Raw genomic sequence first — 26,786 nt, 5'->3', positions numbered from 1 at the left:
CAGCCCAGATGAGCAGCTCCCAGCATCCTTCAACCAGGTATTTGTATTGGAAGTGATCCAAATAGTAAATAGAAGTGGGGAAAAAATAATTTTAACATCTGAAAAAAATAATTAAGTGGGGCATAAGAACTGTCTAGGCTTTGAATGACCCACAGGTTAGTGGGAGGAGAGCAGGTTGCTCCAAATCTTAGCTGATCTCTGAATGTGTTCTGTGGAACAGGCGTGTGTATGTATGTACTTGGCCAAACAGTGGCACTTCACAGGGAAGGCATGGCAGAACTGAATCTGCAAACTCACTCTGTTTATTTGTCTTCCTTCTCTCTGCTTCTCATAGCAGAGATAAGCATCTTTTCTGGAAACACGAAGTACTTAAAAATCGTAACCCAGCTGAACACTTTGTTCGCTGCTGCAAGGTGGTAAAACAATGCTCTGAAATGTTAGCTTAAGGCAAGCAGGGATCTGTGATCCTGCTGGAGTGTGTCCTGCTGAGCATATATCCTTAAAAGGAAACATGTGGGTTACTTTCCCCTCTTGCATCCTGTTATTTAAGCTATTTTAAGTACTTGTCTGGAGGAAACTGAGCCAGAGCTTGAAGCAGCTTTGGGGTTTTATTGCAGCTTTGGTGCGCCACCTGCATACGGGCAGGAGATGGTGCCGTACGTCGCTGCAGTGACCTTTCCCAGGTTTAGCACGCTGGCGTGCATGCATCTTTCAGTAGAAATAGGAAACTTCAGATGTGCTGTAGTTTCCTTTCCACCAGGCACATTATAATGAATCCAGGCTGTAGCTTGTCTGTTAAAACAATTCCGCTTTCTTCCATTAGTAATTCTGGGCTGTACGCCGAAGGGTTTCATTTGGGATAGCTTCTATTTTGACAGACTCTTCAGTTGTTGAATGCCATTTCGGATTTTGTTAGAGAGGGATTTCAGACCACCTTCTGTCTGAAGTCTGGCCCTGTTGCAGAACATCCAGTAAGGCACCATATGGTGGGCCTGCAGTAATGCTGGAAATCATTATGGCACTTGCTGGTGCTGCAAAGGTGACTACTTTTTTTTTTTAATGCTGCTACTTTGTACATTTGACTGTGATACCAGAGGAGGAACAGAGACAGTGGAAAGGGGAGCAGATGCCCTGTGGAATAGTGGTCTCGGACCTAGTTGTCATGTATACAGAGCTAAGGGTTTTTTGACAAGTTCAGAGAAGAATGGGTCCATATTCCACCGCAGTCAATCACTAGTTAATGTTACTCGACTCTGTTACCAAGTCAAAACCATGGGCTAGCACATCCACCAGGCTTCAACACTTAAATCTACCCTTCTGTGGCCAAGAAAATAAAACTTGAAATGAGAGCATCTTTACTGCAAAACCAGTAACTTGATGTGGGGTCTTGCAGTTGAATCAACAGACCTGTCCTCCTCGTAAATCCCACTCCCAAAGTGTCTGGGGCATAGGTGCCCTTTTAAACTATGAAGTAAATCAGTGATTAATTTTTTTCCCAGGATACTATGGAAGAGTGACTCTTACAGGTGGGTGTTTGGGATGTCATTAAGAGTTGGAAGAACTTAGGCCCTCAGACCCAAGGGTTTTGAGTGAGTTGAGGTGCATTACTCAGCAGTGTGTGTCCTTCACACTTGATTACGTGCTGTCTGTCTGAGCCCAGCACAGGTGCTGAGAGCCACTGCTGTGCAGCCCCTCCTTATGGGCAGCATCTTTCCTGGTGCCACACTCAGTCGTATGTGCTCACATGTGTGTGCACGTTTCAGATGGCTCTTCGTGCTGCAGAGCTGCTACTTTTTTTTTTTTTTAGTGAGCAGAGGTAAATCTTCTTGAGCTAGGCACACTCAGAGGACTGGGAAGATAGATGCTGCTTTGCAGGGGTGAATGAAACCCTCAAAAATGGTCAGGTGTTGACCTAGACTGCAGTGAATTCCCAGTATCTGCCCTGCAGCCAGGTTTGATGCTCTCAGGCTGAGACTGAGGTCTGCTGAGCAAGTGTGGATGGACCAAAGGCCTGGGCTAACTCCTCAGTTGCATTTCAATCAGTGTTTTAAGTTATGATTTCTGATTTGCAAGCAAACCAATATAAATGCAAGGCTGGAGATTAATTCCTTGAACTAGAGTGTACCCTTAAAAGACATGCAGGGCTTCATATGTAGAACTGAGCTCTAAACAGGTTTAAGCATCCTTTTACCTGTGCATCTTTCCAGTGTATTAGAGATGGGGACTTTGGAGATCGGTTCCGTGCCGTTTCACTCAACAGGCTTCTGCCTCAGGAAATACCAGGTTTTTCCCTTTCACTTCTGAATAGGCTCAGAGATGGCACATGCAAGCCTTGTTCAGAAACACTTCTGAATGCTTAAGCTAGACATGTCAAGAGGAAAACCTTTACTGAATTCAAATCAAAATCACACCCATGATCCTACCAAGGACACAATATGTATTCTGAATTCTTATTTTTCTTTGTCCTTTGCCTACTAATGTTTGGGTAGATGTAAAACTTAGTTTTTTAGGTGGTGGATTGATTGGAACAAGTGTGAACAGGTGTTTCTGGATTTACCTGCTCAGTTCGGCAGCATGGCAAAGGATTGTGGTCAGTTCAGTCAAGCACAGGCTAAAGCAATGGGTGTTGGCTGTAGGCATGCTGAGAGCAAAAGCAAAGTTTTGGTTTGGGTCCGCAGGCCCTGCAGATTAGCAAATCCCTTCTTGTCTGATTTTTTTCACTGGCTGTGAGGCAGGGAAAAGATGCATATTGTGGAGTTAGATTTAGTAATACGAAAACTGTAACAGAAAAAGCTGTGATTTATCTAGAGGGGAAATAGTTTGCTGATGACATCTCGGGCTGGACTGTTTAATAAGGCTTGCCTTTGTAAGCTTTATATTTTTCTGGAATAAAATTCTAAAATTGAAGGCCAGACAGCAGCCTGTTGCTATCATTAATCATTGGCCCAAACCACTTTATTTCATCAGCATTATTGTAAACACTGACATTTCATAAAGTAGTTTAATGTATTTATTAATCCACTGGAATTGATGCTCTTCTTTAGTTTGAGACCCAGGGACTGGGGTGTAGGAGGGAGTACAGATTTGCTCTGTGTTACTTTGGATGTTTGCCACTAAGCATTTGGATTTCACTTTCATGCTAACTTATAAAAAGAATTTTAAAATCCCATATGGATCTGGAAAATGAGAAAGGTTGGAGTGGTGGTGAGGACATGCTGCTTGCTGGAACATTGCTATGAAATAAAACCTAAAACCCACCACTGACACCTCATTAAAAGTAAATTGACTTTCAAAACTTGCTTTAAAAAATGAACTTTAGAGCTATACTGATTGTTTTCTTTTGTTCTTGAAAGTGTCTCCCTTTAAGCATAAATACCCCAGTGGCTGTGGTGTGGGATTCCCTCCTGAACAAAACCAAATACTGGGGCTGGTGTGGCTCTTCCGTTGCACAGCCTGGGGAGCCAGCAGCAGCCTGCAAGGCTGTTTGGGCAGCAGAAGCTGTTACTTGAGTGGAATTTAACTCTACGGCCTTAGGGAGAGGCTGCTGCCTTATAAATAGCAGAAGAATCTTCCTGTGAGGGATATGGGCAGAACAGTGGCTGGGCAAACCCAGCAGGGCCGGGTGCCTTGCAGCACCGTGTGATTTTGGCAGCCGGTGCTGACAAACTGCACTCGGCAGCACACCATCACAGCACCAGGAGCTCTGGAGGTGGGGGAGAAGGTAACACAGTTGCTTAAATGCAGAGACTGCTCTCATTTAGCCTTAAAGGGCTCGGCTGATGTCTTCTGTACAGCACTGTGTCAACTTTGCAGAGCCTGTGGTTGAATGATGATGGTAGGAGACTGCCAAATCTCCACCTTCTCAGTCCATCTAGGTGTTCCCCACCAGCAGCAGTAATCCAGGGTTGGTAACTCCTCACGGCCCCAGCCCTGGGGAGGAGATGGCAACTCAGGCACTGAATTAACTTCCCTGGGCTGTATGTACCACTTGCCTACAGCAAAGGGATTTTAACATCGCTATTGAGCCAGTAACAGCACAATATGCCCTGAATCCCTGTCTCTTCAAACATGCTGGAGGCTCATGCTTATATCTTGGGAAGTGAATCTGGGTCATCCAACTGCTTCAAATTCTCTGGCTGGCTGCTCGTGGACCCGACTTTGCCAAAGCCTGGGTACCAGCCGTGCTGTGAACCACACTGTCTGCTCACCCTGGTTAGCCTGAGGAAGGAGGCACCCAACCCATGTCTGTCCATGGTGGCAGCAAAACCTCACTTGCCTGAAGGAAGGCTAGGGCTGCTGGATTTACCCTGTGCAGTTAATAGGTGTGATGATGTCCCCAAAGAGGCTGGGATCTGTTGATGTGAAAAGCTCCAAGTTCACAATAGATTCTTGTTTTCTTTCTTCCCAAACCTAGTAGGCGATAACATCTCACTAAGCATGCAGGGCTGCTGTGGCTTGGTGGTTGACTGTCAAAGCATATGTCCTTGCAGAGCATCCTTGGGCAGCACTAAAATATCTGGCTGCAATTTTCTGTCAGCAATAAATGAATAACATCATTATCAACATGATAAATATAAGTGCAGAGCTGACTTAAGTGTTTTCAGTTCAGAAAGTAAGAAGTGCCGTGTTTCATGACCATCTATTTTTAACACGCAAAGCCAGCTGCAGTTAGATGTAAAAAGAAACGCTCTGAAGATCGTTTATGAAAATGCAGATGCTCTGTTGTGAAAGTTTTACATCAGACTTGGTCATGTGTGCCAAGACCCATCCTGGTCAACTCTGCTTTGAAGCTGCCATTGCGCAAAGCTGGAGAGATCTCATGGCTTGTGTTGGGACCCTCTCTGAGGATGTGTATTTACAGTGTGCCTTTGATTCCTGGTGTGTTCTTAGTGGTGTCCATTCAATAGTGTACTACTTGGGCTTGGTGTTTTTGGTGTGGGCACCCTGCTGTGTGTCCGTGTCCTGCACTGAACTTACCATCAGCAAAGATGAATGCTCTGCGCAATGTGACCCCAAAACAGGTATGCTGTGATGGGCCATGCTAGGAGATTCCTCCTTGCCTCCGTGCCTTGTAGACCTCCCCAGTGCACAGGTTGCTCTCTGTAAAGCACTTTTGAGCATGGGGGCTCTGTTTCTGCCCTGCTGTCTGGGGCTGGTCCTGTTGGGGTACTGGCATATTTCTAAAACCTTCTCCTGCCCCTTCTCTTCCTCAGACCTCAACAGTAACGGGTTCATCTGCGACTACGAGTTGCACGAGCTCTTCAAGGAAGCCAACCTGCCTCTCCCTGGATACAAAGTAAGAGAGATCATCCAGAAGCTCATGATCGACAGTGACAAGAATAAAGATGGGAAGATTAGTTTTGAAGAGTTTGTCTATGTAAGTGGTATTTCTGAATTTCCAGCAGCCTGGGGGTCCCCTTTTAGACAAAGCTAGGGAAGGGGGTAGAAGAGATTGACCCTGGCTTCTTGGCCACTTACCCTAATCCTAGTTTTCTTTCTGCAAACTGATCACTTTTGAGGATTTGCCATGTAAAAATCAGTTCTTTGTACAGATCTCTGCATATGACCAGTCTTTTGCACTGTCACTGCCAGCCGTTAGATTTGGACAGAGGCGAAATATGTTGGTCTTTAAACAAACAAACAAAAAATAATCCACATGCTTTTCCTATATGAAAACTTTGTTGGAGGCCAAAAGACCATTTCCACATGAGGTGACAACTGGAAAAAAGACATCCATTTCTCCAATCTTACAGTATTGACTGGAAGCTACTCGTCTTTTTTCGGGCCCATAGATGAATGCTTGTTTTCCCAGTGAAGCAGTGTAATTTCCTTTCTCAATTTAATGGGACTACAAGTATTTGCTAAAGATTTGAGAGCGCATTTCAAAACACACTGGAAGATTAGTCCTAGATGCTGATCTAGGAAAATTCAGATCCTTTTGTTGCCTTAAAAGGGAAGAACAGAAGTAAGGAGGGAGGAGAAGCTGGAGGATGGGTCTAACTTTCAGCCTTTTTGTGTAAAAATAGGTCAGAATTTTTTATTTTTTTTTGTTTTTACAAAAGCACAACACTTCTGAGATACTGGTTCAATATCCATCCCTTAATCCTTTTTATACTCTGATGACTGAATGCTCAAAGAGTAATAAAAGTATGTGCAGTACATGGAGGGAGCTGTTTTCGTGTCAACTATTTTGCTTGATATTTCTTAATTCATCTTCACCTTCTGTTCCTTCATTGTTTTCAGACCCTCTGAACTTTTGAGTTCGGAGTCAACTAGTAAGTTGGAGTTTGTTTGCAGTTTGTGAACACTTGCATGCTGGGTGCATGTTTCAGCTGTTGGTTTGAGCTGGTCCATAACTCTAACTTTGCACTAGGAAGGAAGAAATAAATCTCTTCTGTCATGTTTGAGTGGTACCAATGATCAAGTAAACATGAAATGTCTTACAGGCAACTAAGCTATAGAGTAGAAGCAATGGTTAGTTGTAGGATTTTTACAAACAGAACTGTTGCTATTTACTAACTCTGAGCACTTTTGCTGGGGTTTATGGTACAAAGGATGACATGAACTGACTTGAGGTTGGTGCCAAGTGACTTAGTGGCACCTCAGCATTAAAGCACGTATTTTCAAAGAAGGTATGCAATACCAGTAATTAGTCCAGCACATTTTAAAATAAATCTCTATCAAAATCGTTATGTTTGGAACCAACCAACCAGAAAACCCCAAACTTTTGGGCCTTTGAGTCTTCACTCAGCTCTGTGGGCCTTCAGGATATGGTTTAAATGCACTGTATCATCATCTTGACTTGCCACCTTCCCTGTGTTCAAGGGACGGGGAAGGTAAAGGGTGACAGCCAGCAGGCTGGCCCTGCAGTGACACCTCTGCAGCCAGGTGGGCAAGTTCTCTTTAACAGAAACACCTTGTTGTTCTGCTTTACAGTGCTGTTTCATTACCTTTTTCTGCATAGTATTTAGATAACATGCATATGTTCCATTTGTGTTTTCAGTGTGGTTGAAACTAATGTGTTTAAGTTTTGAGGGAGTTACAGTAGGCTTTCAAGGCATTGAATGTATTTTTTTCTAATAGTTGCTCAGTTCTGTAGGACCTCAGGGCCACCAATAGTAACATACAACCTGCGCAAATGGCACATGTAATCTTTCTGCGCTAAAGCATCTCTTCTGCTCTCAAATGTGAGGGTGTTTTGTCAATTAGCCCAAGCCTGCTGTTGGAGGAGGGGGAATCCTTACCTGGAGCACTCGTTATTAACACATTATTGCAGGTTTGACCATTACACACTTAAAGAGAATTGTTTCTTGTGTTGTGGACTAAGTCTTTTGTGTGAACTAAAGTCACAGTCACACGAGCATCTGGCTTACGCAGAAAGGTTCAAATTGCACAACAGCTTTCTCAACTTTGGTCCTGGGAACCTGCTGCATGTGTACCAGCTCTCAGACTACAAAGGTTTCACATGGTTTTTTCTCGTGGTCCCTTGAACTCTACTTCAAAAGGTAAATGTATGTGAGGTACTTCATGCTTAATGCTTCTGTTTCAATAAGCACTTGCAATGTGTTTGAGAGAGTGGGACGACTCTGCACACTATCCGTGTTAAATTTAATACCACTACACCCTTGCTGGGCCCTTCACATTTGCTGATTTTACTGCAAAGTTTGCTTTAAAGCCAAGAAGAAATAGCTGCTTCTGTGATCCTTTCATTTTATGAAGATAAGTTTTTCTTGTCTAACAGAGCACTTTAAATTGTAGATTTTCCAAGAGGTGAAAAGCAGCGATATCGCTAAAACATTCAGGAAAGCAATTAACAGGAAGGAAGGAATCTGTGCGATCGGGGGCACCTCGGAGCTCTCCAGCGAGGGGACGCAGCACTCCTACTCAGGTATTGCTCTGCCTTTCAGCTCCTCTCTTGGGCGAGTGGAGCCCATATGCCAAAACCAGTAGATTTCTACTGCCGTGCCATGTGCTGTGCTTTTGTTCTCAGAAAGCTGAATGATCTCACGTCAAGGTGAGAGCAGAACAGAACTAGAGGGTAATGCAAGATTAGCAGTGTGTAAATTAAATGTGTGCTTATTTGTTTCATTAACTGTGCTTGCTGATGAAGTCCTTGTGTCACACTTGAATGTAATAAAGTTGTTGAGTAATGAGTAAATAACAGGAATATTCTGGTAACTGGAGGTGAAAGTCATATTTCTTTAAACTTTACGTGACTAATAAGATAGTGTGGTAATGATCGTGGGGCTTTTATTTCCCTGGGCTATTGTACACTGATTCTTTTGGGAAAATCTTTGCTATGTTATGAAAAAGCCTGTATTAAATTTACAATTGGTTATCTTAGAGGAAGAAAAATATGCCTTTGTAAACTGGATAAACAAAGCCCTGGAAAATGATCCCGACTGTAGGCACGTTATTCCAATGAACCCAAATACAGATGACCTGTTCAAAGCTGTGGGAGATGGGATTGTGCTATGGTAAGTCATGATGGCTCCTGAATTAAAAAAGAAAAAAATAATCACCAAAATAACGTTCCAAAACTGTAATTAGGGGAATTTTCATCCTATTCTAGGCTGTTTTTGTGACTAGTGTGTGTGCATAACGTTTTGCACGTATAAAAAGGGGCTCAGTCACCCAGGTTTTCATTGTCATTGCATGACACTTCAGCTTTGATGCCAACTTCACAACTGGTATTTTTGTCTAGTGTTTTTGTTTGGGCTTGAAACTGAGTTTGCTGAAGGGGAGAAAGGTGCCTTGCGGGAGCAGAAGTTGTCCTGGTGCAAACTCAGCCTGGTGCTAGGTAGCTTGGGGAAGGCAGATATGTTAAATAGCCCATTTTCTTGGATGTTTAGACAGACTGTAACCTCTGTGGAAATGTTAGTGACCTTATGAATTAACCCAAAAATGGTTTTTCTGGGAATCCTCTTACTGCTTTCAATAAAGCTGCACTAAGTTAGTAAAGTAACTGATTTTGCTGCATGCTGAAAACAGAAGGCATCCAGGGCTGCTGAACACCAGCCACCTTCTATGTATGGGGTTTCTTTTATTTTTTTTTTTTAGTTTGTTTTTTAAATGTAAGTGAATTAATATAGTGGAGATCTGTATCAGCCTGGAATTTCAGTAACTCTGTATCAATATGCAAAAGATGTTTAGTGGGTTGCCCATTGCCTGTCTTTTCGTTTTTTCTTTAGCTTGTGATTTTTATTTTTTTTAATTTCCGTGGTTTCAAGTAATTCAGGTCTTCAGTTGAAGACTGAACTGAGTAGAAAGTAGTTCATAATATAAAGTAAAAACTTGCCATGTTTTCTGTTGACTAAAAATTTATTGCATTCATCTGCTCCCCACTAAGCTCTCAAAGTATTTGTGCTTTTTTGGGAGCAGTTTTTTCTTGCTAGCAGTAGTATGCCTTTACAATAGGAGTAAGCACGTTGTCTTATTAGAATCCGCAGTGGATGTCAACAAAGCAATGAGTCTTCACTAGTTCAGTGACTGTGCTGTGAATAATTCATGGACTCTTTTTGCTCCACCAGCTGAGATCAGTAGTGGCCAGTAACATGTTTAAGGTTTCAGGCTTAGTTACAAATACATTCTTGATAACGTAAATATTAACTTCTGATTTACACAACCTTGATTTTTAAAAAAAATGCACAAAACCAACAGGCAAAAGGAAATGTACTGTGGTGAGTATTGTAACAATGCATTGAGTTTTGTTGAGATGAAATACTAAATGTTGTTCAAATATTATTGTTTTTCCTCCTAATAGCAAAATGATCAATCTTTCTGTTCCGGACACGATTGATGAAAGAGCAATTAACAAGAAGAAACTCACACCATTCATAATTCAGGTAATAATACATTTCTGTATTTTTGCTGAAATTCATATTCAGATAGAATTAATGAAGACAGTGTGGTGGCTCGAGGCATTATTGTGGAACTCCGGAAAGGAGTGAGTTTTATAACTTGCATTTAATTATTAAAGGCTGTTTTGTACTGTGCATAATTGACAGTGCTGTGGGTACAGTTCAGAAGACAAAATTGCTAACTTAATGACAAAAAGGGTAAAGTGTCTGAAATGCTGTGTGCACCTGATATTGCTGCGGTGATTATATACAGCACTGTCTTTTAAAAACAATATGGTTATTGGCTTTGGCTGTCTATGAATCATTTCATAGTACAACAGGTTGTTTTTGAGAGGATGCCTGTGCGTGCGTGTACATATAACTTAACACTTCTCTAGCCTTATTCTTGTTGACACCACTACATGCGACTAACTCAGAGGCTGAAACTAAATACCAGCGGCTGAAATTAAACCCTGGTGCCTAGTTCAGTTCTTATTGGTTCAGCCTGCTGCCACCACAGCTCCATTAAAACTTCAGCCGGGGAGCAGCTGGGAGCGTTTCCTCTGAGCTGTTGCTGTTGGAGCAAGGACAAGAGGGAAATATCTGCTCTGTGGGCACTGGATGAAAGGCAAAGCAGCATCTCACCTGGCTGCATCTCACTTGGCTGTGCTGTTTGCAGGAGAACCTGAACCTGGCGTTGAATTCTGCATCTGCCATCGGGTGTCATGTTGTCAATATTGGCGCAGAGGACTTGAGGGAAGGGAAACCCCACCTGGTCCTTGGGCTTCTCTGGCAGATCATTAAGATTGGCTTGTTTGCCGACATCGAGCTCAGCAGAAATGAAGGTAAATGAAACTATAAGTGATTACTTCTAAAGCATGAACACCACATAGCTTGCACTGTCACCTCCAGCCCCGTCACTGCATCTTCCCTCCCCTCCTCTCTGCTGAAACGGGGTGTTTGCCTTCGAGTTCATCAGGGCATGTGCCAAGCTGTTTACAGCTGTGCAGCAGGTTCAGGCAGGTGGGTTGTGGCATCCTGGTAACGTGTGTCAGCCTTGGAGAACTGGCTGAACACAAGTCTGTAAGTCAAGAGGCATCTTGGCTCAAGCCTTGTGGTGCGAATGAGCGTGTTGCTTTGTGATGCCTCGGGCTGGGCAGGCTCTCCCGGTGTGCTTCAGCCATAGGTACATAACGGTGTTGGGAAGTGGCAAAAGCTGCTTTGCATCCTTTTATGATTATAGACAACTGCACATCTTCCTCAGGAAAAAAAAAAAAAAAAGAGGAGGGCTTCAGCTCTTTGGGAATGTGTTCACAATGACTTCGTTCTCCTAAAATCCTCCTTGCTGCTGTCGGTGGGGCAGCTGAGCTCTCGCTTCATTCTTGCCAGTGGGAGAGTGGTGCTGCAGCTTTCCCCTTGTGCTCACTTGGTCCTGCTCTATAGCCTCCAAAATTTAAACTTTGCAAATCATTGAAAGAGCTCTGTTATTCCTGTGTGGGCTATCAGAGCACCCAGGTGGATGGAGGGGCTTCAGTGTCTTTTATTTAAACTTCCCAGTCGTGAAGTGGTAACATTGTTTAGTTTAGATTGAAAATTTATGGCAAGGGAAGCACTGGCCAGCTGCAAGGGGCTTATTTTGGCTTCTCTGGCTTTTTTTAACAGTGCATATGAAATTGCTTGGAAGCACTTTTTCATTGAGATAGAAGTACATTTACATTTAGCTTACTGTCATCATCTTAAAAGACTGCATGTAAAATCCAGAGAATTTTGTTATACAAGAAAACGGAAAATATTTTTTACACACAGTTTTCTAGATCATTCATACTCTGTGTAATAACCAACTCATGAAAACTCCACTAATACCCAGATTATTTTGACTTAATCAGTAGTTGATATTGTTCCCCCCTTTTCCCCCTGAAATGTTACTGCAGCTCTAATTCTGGCATGCAGGTTTGCCTCTTGAAAACTCCTTCCTTCCCCTCACAACCATTTTTCTTCTAGCACTGGCTGCCTTACTTCGTGATGGTGAAAATCTGGAGGACCTTATGAAACTATCCCCAGAAGAGCTGCTGCTAAGATGGGCCAACTTCCACTTGGAAAACGCAGGCTGGCACAAAATCAATAACTTCAGCTCGGATATCAAGGTACCGAGAGCTCTCCTGGTCTGCACGTGCCTGGGAAAAGGCTGGGAGCTGGCGAGGGCCATCTTTGCTTGTGTAAATGGGGCCCTTCATCCGCAGACAGGACCTTTCTTAACCTTAATACACTGAGTGGGCTTAACAGAGGTTTTATGGATGGTATATTTAAGGAACCACAGTGCTGTTCTCTCTTGCCATGAGGCTGAGTCCGAGTGTTGAACTGAGTGTTTCCTCCAGTGCTAGTGGGATCCTGCTGCAAAGCTGTTGCATGTTTTAATCAAGTAGGAAACTGGTATTACTCACGTGTTTTCAAATGTTCTTAATCCATCTTTTTTGATGCAAATAGTTTTTCAAGGGCATGCAGCTTGCTCAGACAGGGTGAAATGCTTAACTGCATCCCTGGAGAGCATGACTTCCACACACTTTTGGCAGGTGATGGCATTTCGTCCAAAATATCATGGGCTGGAGAGAGGAAGGGAAACAAGACCCCTTATTCTCTACACTGGCCTGAGCAGAGATGGGAGCGGGGAGTGTTACAGCTGCTTTTCAGATGTGAGGGGGTGGCTCTTTTCTCTCCGCACTAGTGAGAAATGGAGGGTGGTGACTCCTGGTCAGTGTGGGGTTTTTCAACACTGGTCTCAGCAGGTTTCTGGAGCTTATTCACGTGGCCGGCAGTTTTGAGGAGGAGAAAGAGGACTGAAGTGGATTCCAGCTTAAAGGGCTGTTGAGGTGGAAAAAAAGAAATGTGATAATTGAGGTGCATGGGGAGCCCAGATCTCCCCTGTGTGTGTGTGTGTGTGCACACACAAGGTCACTCATTTCCAACCCTAAAATTGCTTACAGCTTTGCTGATAGCTGTTGGCTTATCTGGTGCAATCCATAGGCAGCCAGGATATGCTGATGTCCTTCTTAATGCTGAGGACTAAAAGGACTTGTAGTTGATAAATAATTACTGCAGCTATTTGCTCCTCCTCGTTTGTGACCATCCCTGGCCTCTCTCCTTTAAGCTGTTCTAGCTAATGGGCAGGCACAGGGGAAAACATTCAGACTTCTTATAACCAACTTTTGCCTGGACTTTGTCTTCACTGAGCCATTTTCATCGTTGCTGTAGCAGCAGGAATGGCTGCCTTGTTTAGGGATTAGGGCTGCCTTGGGACATCTGGCTGTGGGGGCCATGAGAGTGAGCAGCATAGGGTCACTGCCTCTTCCAGCCACTGCAGAGGAGGCCGTGACACCAGAGCTTGCAGCAAGGCAGCTTTCAAACAGTTAAAACCCATAGTTTTCATCTTAAATATTTCTAACCTTTTCCCTTTCTGTTTCCTTTTCTGCTGCCTGGATTTCTGCTTTTAAGCTTACAGATTTTGGTAATTCAGTAAAGGTACATAAGCCAATTATATACAGTGACTTGTTAAAGATGAGCCTGAAATGAATTGTTGTGGTGTATTCACAGCTGTGCAGGAGACCTGAATTTTCTTTTTCATCCATTTAAGGATTCCAGAGCTTATTTCCACCTCCTCAATCAAATTGCACCTAAAGGGCAGAAAGAAGGAGAGCCTCAGATCGATATTAACATGTCAGGTTTCAATGTAAGTATTCAGGATGTCATGTCCTCATGCTGTACAATTGCAAACTACCTGTACCCTATAATTGCCCCATGACATCTAGGTAACCTGGTATCTTAATTTCTAGAGCATGTAAAGTATCAGTGGGCATGTGTGCACCTCGGGTATGTGCTAAATGAGTAGTTGTTGCAGGCCTGATCACTACCTGCCAATTAACATACATGATTGAGAAATTGTTCGTGGTTTTGCTTCGTTTGGGAGCATGCTGACTTGTGCTTTTGAACCACCAAGTTCAAAAAGCATAAAAGTCGCTAGCATATAAACTTGGAAGGCACCATGCTAGGAAAAATATGAAGACAAACCAGGATAATTACATCCCCAGCAGCAGGGATTAACGTACATGCATGCTTCATCCCTCTGATTAGCAACTGATGCCTAACGAAGGTGGTTGGAGTTGTGACATTGCCCCAGGTAGCAGTCAGGAGCTTCCCATCTGCTATGTAGCCCAGTCTCTTCCATGACAGCTCTTGTCCATTGCATCCCTGGCAGGAAAAGGATGACTTGCGGAGAGCAGAGTACATGCTTCAGCAGGCAGATCGGCTCGGCTGCCGTCAGTTTGTCACGCCGGCTGATGTGGTCAGTGGCAATCCCAAACTGAACCTGGCCTTTGTTGCCAACCTGTTCAACAAGTACCCAGCACTTACCAAGCCTGAAAACCAGGACATTGACTGGACCCTACTGGAAGGTAATGGCCGTATCAGTCACAAAATTAGCAGAAGGGAAATATCTAAAGTAAACACTTGTGTCGCAAGGGGTTGTGCCCAGTGGAAGTATCTCCAATGAAGTAACACCTATGATTTGAGGTTTCAGTGCTGCAGTGGTTGTTTACTCATTTGGGGCAGAGGAGAAGGGTACTTGACAGCCTGTTCAGCTGCTCTGACCCTGATGTGGAGCCTGAACCTGTAGAAGCACTGCCAGCAACCCATCAGTCCCCATGCCAGGGCTGGGCAGTTGGTTTTACCGTTTCCTGTGATGGGCAGGAGCACCTCAGTAATGCAGCAAGACGTTCATGGGAGCACTAATTGTTGGCAGAACTGGGATTAGGGCTTTGGCTGCCTGGCTTCCAGACAGCAGTTAGCTAACACCCATGTGAAAGACTTTCCTGCTACTTTTTCTTGCAGAAAGTGCAAAAGGCATGCTCTTCTGAGGCCTGGAGAAATCAAACTGATATCCAAAACTAGATATCAGGGCAACCCTCTTCCTTTGAAAAAATTATAGTAGAAAAAATACCCTTTTTCTGCTCGAAAACCTAAGCGATGAGTTATGCTGCTCAAAGCTCCCTGCTTTGCAAGGTGGAAAACCCTGCGCAGCTTTGAGCTTGGAGAAATTGCTTGAACCTGTTTTCTCTCTTCTAGGAGAGACGCGTGAAGAACGGACCTTCCGCAACTGGATGAACTCCCTTGGTGTGAACCCCCATGTAAATCACCTCTACGGGTAAGCGTTAGGCTCTTGGCAGAGTCACAACTAGATCAGATTAGAGATGTGCCCACACCACTGTCCTGTTGCCCACAGTGCCGAGCAAAGAGCTTGAGAAGGGGTGATAGTAGGGAGTGGGAAATGCTCACTGTACACTCCCTGCAGCCCATAGCTTATGGATTTTTGAGCCAGCACTTGGCCCACCAGCAATTGGCTTTAAGGGCTGTAGATAGTTTGTTTATTTTCCCCTGTCTTGTGTGAATTGGTACCCTCAGATCCCAACACATTTAGATCTGCTTAAGCAACTGCATTAGAGCAACTGGAACTAAATTCCCTGTCACCTAATTTTAGGGCTTAACGAAGACATCATCATTAGGAGGCAAGATACTCTGGGTCCCTGTAGTTAGTGGAGAGAGGTGGCTTTGGATTTCATGTAACAAATTCTTCCCTGGATGTGTTGCTGATTACCCTGCTAAAACCCGCTTTAGCTCAGTAGCTAGCTGATATTAAGCATGGATCATTTATCCTGCTCTGAAAACCACAAAATGTTTTACATTTTTTTCTTTTTAAGGTTGTTGAAATTGCAACAACCTGTAAAGAGTAGTAAACATTCATGATGTGACAAAGTCAGAGTGCATTTAAATCTTGAAACATGTTTTCCACTTTAGCGATCTCCAAGACGCACTGGTAATACTACAATTATATGAAAAGATCAAAGTTCCTGTTGACTGGAATAAGGTTAACAAGCCTCCGTACCCTAAGCTTGGAGCAAATATGAAAAAGGTAAACATCTCAAAAGACTTTTAAAAGAAGCTATGGACACTAAAAATTCCTAGTTGAGGCTTCCAGTCAAGTGAGCATATTTGTGAGTGATTTTCTGTTTAAACTCTTTTCCTGTGTAGCTAGAAAACTGTAACTATGCTGTAGACTTGGGAAAGCATCCAGCTAAATTCTCCCTGGTTGGCATTGGAGGACAGGATTTGAATGACGGAAACCCAACATTGACACTTGCCTTAGTCTGGCAGTTGATGAGAAGGTAGGACCTGTCTCAAACATGTAGAACTTGTGAATGGAGTACAGAGTTTGGGAAGTTTTTTGCTACGAGAGCACTGCAGCAGTGGAACAGGTCACCCAGAAAGATTGTAAAACCTCTGTCCTTGGGGGGTTTCTGAGACACAGCTGGACAAAACTGTGACAGAGCTGATACTGCTGAACATGGGAGGCTGGAGCAGAGACTCTGGAGAACCCGCTGATGGATCTGTGAACATCCTGCTGACCAGGATCACCTCTCTGACCTGCTCAAGTCTGGTCCATATGCAGAAACCCTAAGCAGGAACATTTACACAACTTTTATGTCCTAATTTTTAATTGGAAATTGAGAGAAACATTCCAGGGCTCCTTTATGACCCCCTTCTGCATTGGAATGGGAGGAAGGAGAAACTTAAGAAAAAGGACGATCAACTTTATCTGTTATTATCTATTTCTGAAGAATTCTAAGATGATGCAAATACATAACATGTATCTGCAAAATAGCTGCATGGTAGCTCTTTATTTAGCATTAGAGGTCAGAATGCTAACTTACGAGTTGATCCATAACTTTTAGGTAATGTGTTAATCCTATGGAGCAAATAGTCAATGGTGAAACAGTTTAACAATAGTCCTGAGCCCAGGCAGTTTTGTGATCTCATATTAAACGACTTGAAAGGCTAGAAAGACTAAACACTTTAATAGAAATCACACTTCAGATAAGACAGATGATTCTTCCTTTTTGCTAAAGGGGTTAACAAAAAAAAAAAAAAAAAGCAGAGCTGAGACTAAGTAAAGACTTTCCAAGCTGCCATGGGCTCACGTTGCATCCTGACTGCATGCTCACCAGGGCTTTGCCCAGGCTCTGTGCCTAATCTTGTTCTCTCTGCTGGTTCTCAGGTACACGCTGAATGTCCTCGAGGACCTGGGTGATGGTCAGAAAGCTAACGATGACATTATAGTCAGCTGGGTAAACCAGACCCTGAAAGAAGCTGGCAAGTCCACCTCCATCCAGAACTTCAAGGTGCAGGTTCCCCTCTTGCATCCAAAAGGAGAGGGGTGCCCAAAAAGTATTTCCTTGGCTGGAGGAACAGCAGGGGCATCGTAGAAAGGGGTTTGAACAGGACAGGATTCAGTCTGTGCTGGGAATAAAGTGGCTTCAAGCTACCAGAGGAGACTTCTTAGGACTGCCTGTGGTGGGGAATAGCAGTGGGGCAAGAGAGGTGATGGGGTGGCAGAAGAGGGGAGTGTGGGCAGGCTCTGGGGCAGAGGCGGGAGCTGAGATGCTGGCAAGCATAGGGGCTGGAGCTGGTGAGCATTTGTAGGTGAGCATTGTCCCTTGCGGTCTGGTCAGTGGGGCAGACCTGCTGCCTGCACGTTGGTTACTGCTTTGTATTTTCATAGCAGTTGAAGTAAAGTGGACTAAAGATCAAGCTTGTTTTGTTGCACGTTGCAGAGCAGCTGAATTGAGGTGAGAAGTATGCTTTAAGGATTAGATGTTCACCTTTACTTGTCTGCCCCTGTGTTCTCTAGGACAAGACTATCAGCACAAGCTTGGCAGTTGTGGATTTAATTGATGCTATACAGCCTGGTTGTATCAACTATGACCTTGTAAAGACTGGTCATCTATCGGAAGATGACAAACAAAATAATGCTAAGTAAGTTTGCTATCTCAAAAGATGTTTTGCATTGAAAGAGTGTGCCTTCTATGCATTGGCCTTAAGCTGCAAGTGTTTTTACCGCAGTTTATTACTGTGGTTTTCAATCTCTTCTAACACCGTACCTTTTAGACAGGCTACACTTCTTGAAATCGAATTGCTGTCCTTGCCCACAACGCTGGAGGGAGTAGTTGGCTGGACTCTCTTGCTTGTTAAGAGGAATGCAGAACAGCCCAAGCAGTTCTTAGCAATGATATTCTGTTTCTCATCTGTTTGTTCAGGCACATGAAGTGCTCAGGGTTTTGAAATTGAACCCTTGTATGTCTCATGTCTCTCTGAATCATCATAGGTTGTCAAGTTTAAAGTATGCCTTTGAAAACATGCCTTTGAAATGTGTGTTCTGCAACTGTTCTGCAGTGGCAGAATGACAGCAAAGTTTCTTGCAGATAATAGTCTCACTTGATTATTTCTAAAGAGCAAACAGAAGGGGAAATGTAAATGTTAGCTGATTAATCCTTGGTTATACATGCTATCATTAGCCCTAACAAATATTAATTAAAATTTTTTTAACTCTTGGTAAAGTGGACTTGACAGTCAAAGGTCAGTTTGCTCATTGAAGACACTTTCTGCTACTGTGGAAAAGGAATACAGCAAAAGATCAAAAAAACATTTATAAAACAAAAGAATGTGGTGTGATTGGACTGTTGCACATCTTGAATCCTAATAAAGAGGATAATAGGTGAAATTGTGTTGGATAGGGCACGAACTGACTTGTCATTTATTGGTAACAGTCTCAGTGCTGACCCACTCATCTTTCTATGGTGAATAGGTATGCTGTGTCCATGGCAAGAAGAATTGGTGCCAGAGTTTATGCTCTTCCAGAAGACCTTGTGGAGGTGAAACCAAAGATGGTCATGACCGTGTTTGCTTGCTTGATGGGCAGAGGAATGAAGCGAGTATAACAGGGTTGATCCATGTAAAGAAAAAAAAACAAAACGCAACAAAAACCCAACCTGCCACCCTGGGTGCATGAGTAGCAGAGCAGCTGTGACCATGTTGAAATGCTGTTGGCCTAGGAACTGTTGACGTTCAAAGAACTTTGTTTTGCTTTGCAGGACAAACTCTTATCAAAATTCTCAGGGAGAGGAGTTTTAACCAACAGACGTGCTCTTTTCCCAAAGGAAAGTGTAACTTTTCAAGAGCTCACAGAAATGCATTCATAACAGACCTGCATCTTGCAATACTGCTCCGGAGCTGTTTTCACCCCATTATTTCTCAGATAGTTGGTGCATGTTTTTTTACCCCTGAGGGCTATAAGGTGGTTGGTATGAGTTGTAATGGAAAGAAATCTAATTTCTATCTGCAATCCAGTTTAATTTCTGTCATACAGTCCAAGCATGTTCTAGGTTTGACCACTTCCTTAACTTTGCAAATAAAGCTACAGTACAAGTTGGGACCTGCAGGCCAGCTCGCAATGCTAAATGAGAAATGTGTAATTAGGAAGATGGATCTTCCTCTGGTATTCTCTGTACATGGTGCTTTTTTATACATCTAACTATTTTGATTACAAATAAAGCATGGCAGTTTTTTCTCTTGCTGGTTATAAAAAGGTTTTTTTTTTGTTTTTTTGGGGTTTTTTTTGGTGGTTTTTTTTAAAAGTTATACTATATATGAGAATACCACCATCCTTGGATCTCTCACAGTAACAGATGAGATCATGTTGCTGATGGCACGGTTGCACCTGAGAATGGAAGTGAATGCATTTTTGTATGCATCTTGGTTCAGTTCTGTGCACCTAGAAAATAATTTTTACAAAAATCTGCATGAAAACTACAACTTTTTTATTTAAAATGGTGTTGGGTATAAAACCATACTACATTGTGGGAGGTTTTGTGCAGGGAAGAGGCAAACGTTATGAACAGCAGGGTTCAATAAACTGAACAGCAAATGTGCTGGAACATAAAACTATTTTTACAGATAAAAGGAAGCATTGTCGCCAAAGAAGGAAGATGCTGTATCCATAGGATTTAATATTATCTTGCTTTGGCAAGCTGTTTGCTATATTTTGAGATCATATTGCTATTCCAAGCTATTAAAAGTGATGTAATATGGTGGCAAAGCATTAGTTAAAATAAAAACATTTAAATATACACTTCTCTCCTTATTTACACTGACCCAGCATAGCAGCCTGTCCTCAGTTGCTTTTAGCTTTGCTTTGGTTGATCTTTTTTGTTTTGCTCCAGGTCCATTGATCTCTAAGATACCCTGGAATTACAGTGTGCTTGGGGAGCTCGTGTCTTTTAAAAGGGGCGCTGGCAGTGCAGTTATTCTCAACCTGTGTTTTAGCGAGGCTTTGCCTTTGTGGTGGCTACTGTAAAACCTTGCTCTTGAAGTCTTGCTGTGTGCCCAAAGATGATGTCTGTGGTTGTAGGGGAAGAGCCCCATTAGGGCAAAACCCAGAAGGAGGAAGAAAAGTTGTTCCCTGTGTCAAGGACATGTTGTTTCCAGGGCGTAGCGGCAGCTGACAGAAGTCTGGCATGATTTTGGTCTCTGGGTACTGTGGTGGGAGAGGGGTAGCAGCTACCAGTTCTTGAGGGGGGATTTGCCTATTCACTGTGTGCAGCAATGCTGGAACAGGGATGTGGGTGCTGAAGGGACATGGTGATCCCAATGCACCAATTCCTTCACTCGTGCAACCCGTGGGTGAGAGCCTGGGCCTCCAGTGAGCTTTGCCAAAACAGTGTCCTGACACTGCAGAAGTCCCCAAAACCACCAGCGGCTTTGATGAAAATCAAGAACAATTTGTGTGAGACTGGTGTCATGTAAACAAACTTCTGTGACCTTACTACATAAACCTGGTCCAGGTTGTCCCCCTCCTGACCTGTCTGGAGTGATTTTTTTTTTTTTTTTTTTTCAGAAAAACAAGTCAGTGTGTTTTGTGCAAGAGGCACATTGCAGCTTGTATGCTGATGGAATGGGGATGAGTTCGTGGATTAACCCCGATTACAGGTTGGTGCCTGGCCTTCTCTTTGGACATCAACTTGGGCAGAGAATCCCATACCCCATCTGTCACCAGCAGGCCTGGTGTCGCATAGATCGACCCATGATCAAAAAACCCAAAATCTGCCGGCGACACCAGGCTCAGAGCCAGGTATTGATCTGCTGGCTCTTCCTATTTCTTCGCTCATCATTCCCTGCAACTGGAGGGGTAGAGGAGAAGACTACTTGTGCTCCGGATCCCATAACCAGTCGTTCCAAGGCCCTGAAGTCTTTCTTGATTGCTCCCAGACTTCTTGTTGCAATTTCATCACTGCCTACCTGAAAAATCAATAATGGATAATAATCCGAGGGCCTTACCAGGGTAGGAAGCTTTCTCTTCACATCTTTAACCTGAGCCCCAGGGAGGCAGCAGACTTCCCTCAGAAGTGGGTCCGGTCTTCATATTGGGCCTTCTGTTCCCTTCAGAAGGGAGTCTCCTGTGACAATGACCCATCTTTTTTTCTTTGTGGAAGGAGTTTTGACGCAGGGCATAGGCTGACTTAACCTCGGCAACACCTCCAAGCTAGATGAACATCATCCTCAATATTGTTCGGTTCCACTTGCAGAGCCTCATACCTATTATGCAAGGGCACCAGGGAAGGTGGGGTAGAGGAGATGCACCTGCTGTGCAGGGCAGGAACTTGTTGCCATTGCCCTCTATCCCTTAAGTCATTATGTTCAGCCAGGTGGAGAGAGGACAGGGAACCCTCTCTATCATGCGTCCTGTCTGCCGTCCCAGGGAAAGTAGGGCGTGATTCCAGTAGTCTCTTACATTCCCTGATACTCCTCAACCTACTCTCCTCCTCTCAGAGCTCTTCCACTAAGCAGAGGAGTTCCTCTATGTGGGCACACCTCTCACAGGTGTGCTCACTGCTGCTATCTGATACTGTCTTAATAGTAGGACACACCCTGCAGCCTGACACCTGTGTGGCAGCGTCTTCCCACCGGAGCTCTGTCTGGGAAGCTGCATCAGTCATGGTGGGTGCAGAGCTTAGAGAGGCCATGGGTTTCTGACAGGTAGATACCAACTCTCCGTGGTCAAGCTGGCAGAGCTTCAGCGCCCTTCCACGCAAACTGATGGGCCGTGCCCTGTTTGCCCACCCTATTTGTGGTGCTCCCGGTCTCTAGCGCACCCCAAGGGCTTCTTTTATAGGTGGGGAGCGCTTGGCTCACCTCGGTGACTGAGTGCTAGTTTTGGTTACGCCGTGTGGCACAGCTGTGGGATTAAGCCACTTCAAAAGTCCCTCAAGCCAAATGCTTGGAGGAGCGTGGGAACCCAACTACCAAATATGTCATTCCCCATCCCATGCTCCAAACCGTCCTATGGTGTGAAGGTGCTGGTGTGAAGGAGCTCAGTTCCAGTGCTATGTTGTCAGTGCTCCTGAACCTTGTACAGGGTTGTGTCCTCAGTTTTTTTTTTAAAGCAAGGAGGGAAAAAACTCCCAAAACCCAAGCCCCTCTTACTGTGACCTTGCTTTCCATAAAAGACTGCTGCAGATCCTTCTGGAAAGTGATTTCTGTTGAAGTGGATGTTACATAGATCATCTGGAGCCCAGGGTAAGAATCGTGTGGCTTCCTTTTAGAATCAGAGAATCATAGAATCGTTTTGGTTGGAAAGGACCTTTAAGATCATCGAGTCCAACCGTTAACCTGACACTACCAAGTCCACCACTAAACCATGTTCCTCAGCACCACATCTACTCATCTTCTAAATACCTCCAGGGATGGTGACTCCACCACTTCCCTGGGCAGCCTGTTCCAGTGCTTGACGACCCTTTCCATGAAGAAATTTTCCCTGATAACCAATCTAAAGCTCCCCTGGTGCAACTTGAGGCCATTTCCTCTCGTCCTGTCGCTTGTTACCTGGGAGAAGAGACTAACACCCTCCTCGCTACAACAAGTAAATTTGTCCCCCTCTTCAGGTTTTTCAGGTAATTAAGTGTAATCATATTAGCAAGATTATTTGGGACTTCGCAGCACGGTGGGGTGAAGGGGCGTCCATGTGCGCTGGATGGGGCCCTGGTGGTGCAGGTGACTCGGTGCCAACACACAGGTCGTGCAGCAGAAGCTCCCACCCCAAAGCAGAAGCTTTTTGGCGGCCAGACATGCGGGGCAGCGGCAGGCGGTGACGGTGCCTCCAGCGTAGGAGCGACAGAGCCAAGCCTGGGGCTGAGGTGCCATCCAGGGGCAGGCGCTCGGTACTGCAGCCCGCCGGGCCGGGCCCCCGCGTACCGGGCTGCGGGGCGGCCTGCTCGGGGCCGGCAGGCCGGGAGAGAGCGGAGCGCGGAGGATGGGGAATCATTAACGCCTGAAAAGGTGGAGGGCCGTGATGCTTTGGGGATCGCAAGTTTGGGACAATAGAGTGCGGAGGTGAAGCTTCTTGCAGAAACGTTTGGTTTTAGCGCTTGAAAGATTATCTATTTATCTATTTTCCTTGCTTGGTTTGAAAATGGCAGTAGGAGTGAGATACTGCCTCCTTCTCAGCCCCCCTTCTCTGGTCAGAAATCTTCCTGTGCCTCTCCTGCGGATGGTGCTTCTGGGCTGCCGTGCCACATGCCATCTTCCCTCATCTGCAAGGGCCAGAAGCAAATCTGCTATTAGGTCCTGGTCCTTCAAAGCCAGTTGAGAGGCTGGTGCTGCTGGGAGCCCAGAAGGGAACGCTCCATTAAAAGCAAAGGAGGAACATGTTTATTTGAAGCAGCAGCTTCTGCTGTAGCATTATGCCTCACGTGGGCTTCAGCGATTAAAGTTTATATGAGGGCTAGTTGTGTGATAGGAACTTAACTTTTCCATGAAAACGGGGCAGGTATATGGGAGGGGTTTGGCAGGGAGCTGGAGAGAAGCTGGTGCATCTGAGAGGAGACATGCAGGAGTCCTGCCTGCTGCAGGGTTCAGGACATGGGATGCCACAGCTCCAGCTGGGAGTGCTCGCTGCTCAGAGAGTGCCAGAGTGCCAGCGAACCCTCTCAATGGGTTATTGCATGAAACATCACGTACAGCTAGCTGGGAGCTTTCCACTGGTACAATTTTTTCACAAGAAAATATGCAAACAATGCTTCCCACAGGAAATTGCATATGTTTTCACTGAACATGGAGCGATATACCGTAAGTAGAGTCACATCCATCCCACTGAAACAGTGGTCTGGTGATTTATAGCGCTGGCTGGAGGTATGGTATAATTAAGGTCAAAATTCTTAGACTTTGAAAGTCACCACATGCATCTGTCCTTTCTTGCCTCTTTTGCCTCCTGGTACCAGGTTAAAGGGGGGAAAATAGATAATCTGATAACTGCTGAATAGGAAAGCATCTCCTTCTTGTGCTGGATGTATTTAAGAAATGGGCTAACTCAAATAAAAGTTTTGGGTCAAAGCAAAGCAGAGATCTCACAGTGAAGGTCCAGTGCAGGGTAGGCAGGATAAACCCCAGTGCTCTCTCAAAAGAAAGCCCCTGGCAAGCAAGCTTTCAAAATAGTTCCTGTTTTGTCAAACACTCCCAAAAGTTTCTGACAGGAGCGAAAGATGTAAGCTTTAGCACACTTCTTTGTTCCTACAAGTCTTTTTGCTCTTTCATATTCAGTTATTTGTTTTTATTTATTGAATTACTTGGTTTTGTTTATTCGATTACATGCTTTTATTTCCAAGGTTTTTTTTGCAGCGTCAGCTTTGTTCATGCCGAAATACTTTTTTTTGACAAGTGGCGTCCCTCAGGTATCCATATTGGGACCAGTACTGTTTAATACCTTCATCAATGACATATAGACAGTGGGATCGAGCGCACCCTCATCAAGTTCGCAGACGACACCAAGCTGAGTGGTGTGGTTGACATACCTGAGGGAGGGGGTGTCATCCAGAGAGACCTGGACAAGCTTGAGAAGTGGGCGCATGTGAACCTCATGAGGCTCAACAAGGCCAAGAGCAAGGTCCTGCACATGGGTCGGGGCAACCCCCGGTATCAATACAGGCTGGGTGATGAAAGGATTGAGAGCAGCCCTGCAGAGAAGAACTTTGGGGTACTGGTGAATGAAAAGCTGGACATGAGCCAGCATCCCGGCCCCGCGTCACCCAGCACAAATCCCAGCCCTGAACTTGCTAATGTGAGCTTCTCTGCACACGAACATTTACATTGATTTTTGATATTAGCATTTCAGATTTGAGCATTGCCCATGAATGAAAGCATTATTCCTATATAATAAAATCCCTCTATTTACATATAAAACCCACCTGTAATAAAAACCATTGCTCACAAACTGTTAAAGAAAATTGGCAGAGTCCGGGTCTCTAGGTTTGCTGGTTTTATTAACAACTCAGAGTTGGACCACCACCGCAGTGAATGGTACCTGACTCAAATTCACTACCGGTTTATATAGAAACTAATAATCAATTACATCATAAACATTTCATAAGCTTCTGTTAATAATCCACTAACTATTTCAATTCCTCTTTCTTCCTTCATCAAGAGTCCACAAAAGTCCATTCTTTTCTATTGTTTAGCTGATCTTTATGTTCTGGTTCCGCTCCGACTCCGGCCGACACCCTGTCCTCGATGTTCTTGCTGTGATCGGCGTCCTTAATGTTCTTGCCGTGATCAGCGTCCCGTCCTGATCCAGGTTGATCAGAGTCCAGTTCCCACCGCCAGTGTCTCCTAAACATTCAACCTTAAAAACAACTGAATTTATGTTTAAAACCTTATCTATACTAATTTTTATTTCTAAGTGTCCTATATTTCTTTTAAGGTAAAGAAAAGGTTAACCATACATCCCCTTTACTAAAATCATCAGAAGGTAATACTTCTAGGCCTACTCCTGCTTAGCTACTCATTAAGCTTTGATTGATGATTTCTTCAGTCCTAGGTCAGGATTACACAAGGAGCTTTGAGAACAATATTCATGCATTGTGAAAGCCCACCTGTGTTTATTCAGATAGACTTATATTAATTATTCTATTCACTATTCTATTTCACCCCTATTGATTCTTGTCTCTCTAACTCATAAGAACTTTTACATTAATTATGTGAAAATTTCTATAACAATTCCCTCCTTTTGTTTTTTATTGCATCCCTGCAATTATTTGTATCTCCATGATGATTCTATTTTTGAAGCAAAGGAAGAAAAACATCTCACACAGCACTGTCCCAACACTAGTACAATCACAAGGACAATAATTATAAGCAAGACAATTACAATCAGCTTCTTTATCCATAAGGCCAAGTCTGGGAACCAAGATGTGAGCCAAGAGAGTGTTTCAGTAAATCCCCATGAGGTGTCGTCCCTTTCTACCTTTTGCATCACAGAACTCACTTCCCAAATTTTGTGCAAATTTTGAGTAGTTCTCCTGATCGGTCTGTGTACATACAGCAACTATCATTTAAAACTGTACACACTCCTCCTTGTGAGGCTAATATCATATCTAGAGCCATTCTAGTTTGAATTGTGATTTTAGAGAGCTCTGTAATTTCCTTTTGCAATGTCAGAAATCCGTGCATTGAGGCATTGGCTAATTTTTCTATCATCTCCCCAGATATATTTATTATTGGGTTTTTTCCAAATTGATAAATAATTCCTCTGGGCTCAATCTTTGGATAGCTACATGTAAAACTGAGTTCCCCAGTCTTTGTCTCAATTGCTATAAAGAAGCCTGCAGATCACCAAGAATAATTCTTATAAAGCACACGAGAGGCATTGGTATTGAAATCTTGGTAACGAATAGCAATCTTACACAAGGTGAAACAGCAACATTTACAGATGGAAAAAAAAAAAAGGAACAAACTAAATATTTCATCTTTCCTCGGGTTCCTTGCGGACATGAGAATGATGGATCCAGGTTTCTTTCCCTGCAACTTTGACAGCATAAAAAGAGAAGTTAAAAGTACAACATAGGGTCCTTCCCATTTTGGTTCAAATCTATTTTTCCTCTTAAAGTTTTTTATCAATACTTTGTTTCCTGGTTGAATATTATGTACTTGTATCTCAGGAGATCCACCTCAATACCAATAGGCATGCTTTCGCATTTCAAAGAAAGAATTTTGTAAATATAGTATATATTGTGTCAC

General features: G+C 43.9%; 1 protein-coding gene across 2 annotated transcripts in view; it reads left to right on the top strand.

Annotated features, from left to right (window-relative positions):
* PLS3 (plastin 3) overlaps positions 1-19,849 on the top strand; it is a 52,555-nt gene extending 32,706 nt beyond the window's left edge. For both annotated transcript variants that reach the window (XM_068411951.1, XM_068411952.1), the window contains exons 3-16: positions 5,214-5,377; positions 7,759-7,888; positions 8,345-8,477; positions 9,764-9,845; positions 10,519-10,684; positions 11,841-11,983; positions 13,468-13,563; positions 14,089-14,284; positions 14,955-15,033; positions 15,684-15,798; positions 15,918-16,051; positions 16,942-17,065; positions 17,575-17,699; positions 18,529-19,849. In XM_068411951.1, the coding sequence (XP_068268052.1) occupies positions 5,214-5,377; positions 7,759-7,888; positions 8,345-8,477; positions 9,764-9,845; positions 10,519-10,684; positions 11,841-11,983; positions 13,468-13,563; positions 14,089-14,284; positions 14,955-15,033; positions 15,684-15,798; positions 15,918-16,051; positions 16,942-17,065; positions 17,575-17,699; positions 18,529-18,661 (1,820 nt within the window). In that variant the 3' untranslated portion in view covers positions 18,662-19,849. The remainder of the gene's footprint in view (positions 1-5,213; positions 5,378-7,758; positions 7,889-8,344; positions 8,478-9,763; positions 9,846-10,518; positions 10,685-11,840; positions 11,984-13,467; positions 13,564-14,088; positions 14,285-14,954; positions 15,034-15,683; positions 15,799-15,917; positions 16,052-16,941; positions 17,066-17,574; positions 17,700-18,528) is intronic.
* The last annotated feature ends 6,937 nt before the right edge of the window (positions 19,850-26,786 follow it).

The sequence above is a fragment of the Nyctibius grandis genome, chromosome 13 (genome assembly GCF_013368605.1).
Source record: "Nyctibius grandis isolate bNycGra1 chromosome 13, bNycGra1.pri, whole genome shotgun sequence".
NCBI lineage: Eukaryota > Metazoa > Chordata > Aves > Nyctibiiformes > Nyctibiidae > Nyctibius > Nyctibius grandis.
Note: the sequence above shows the minus strand (reverse complement) of the source record. Positions and strands in the feature narration are given on the sequence as shown.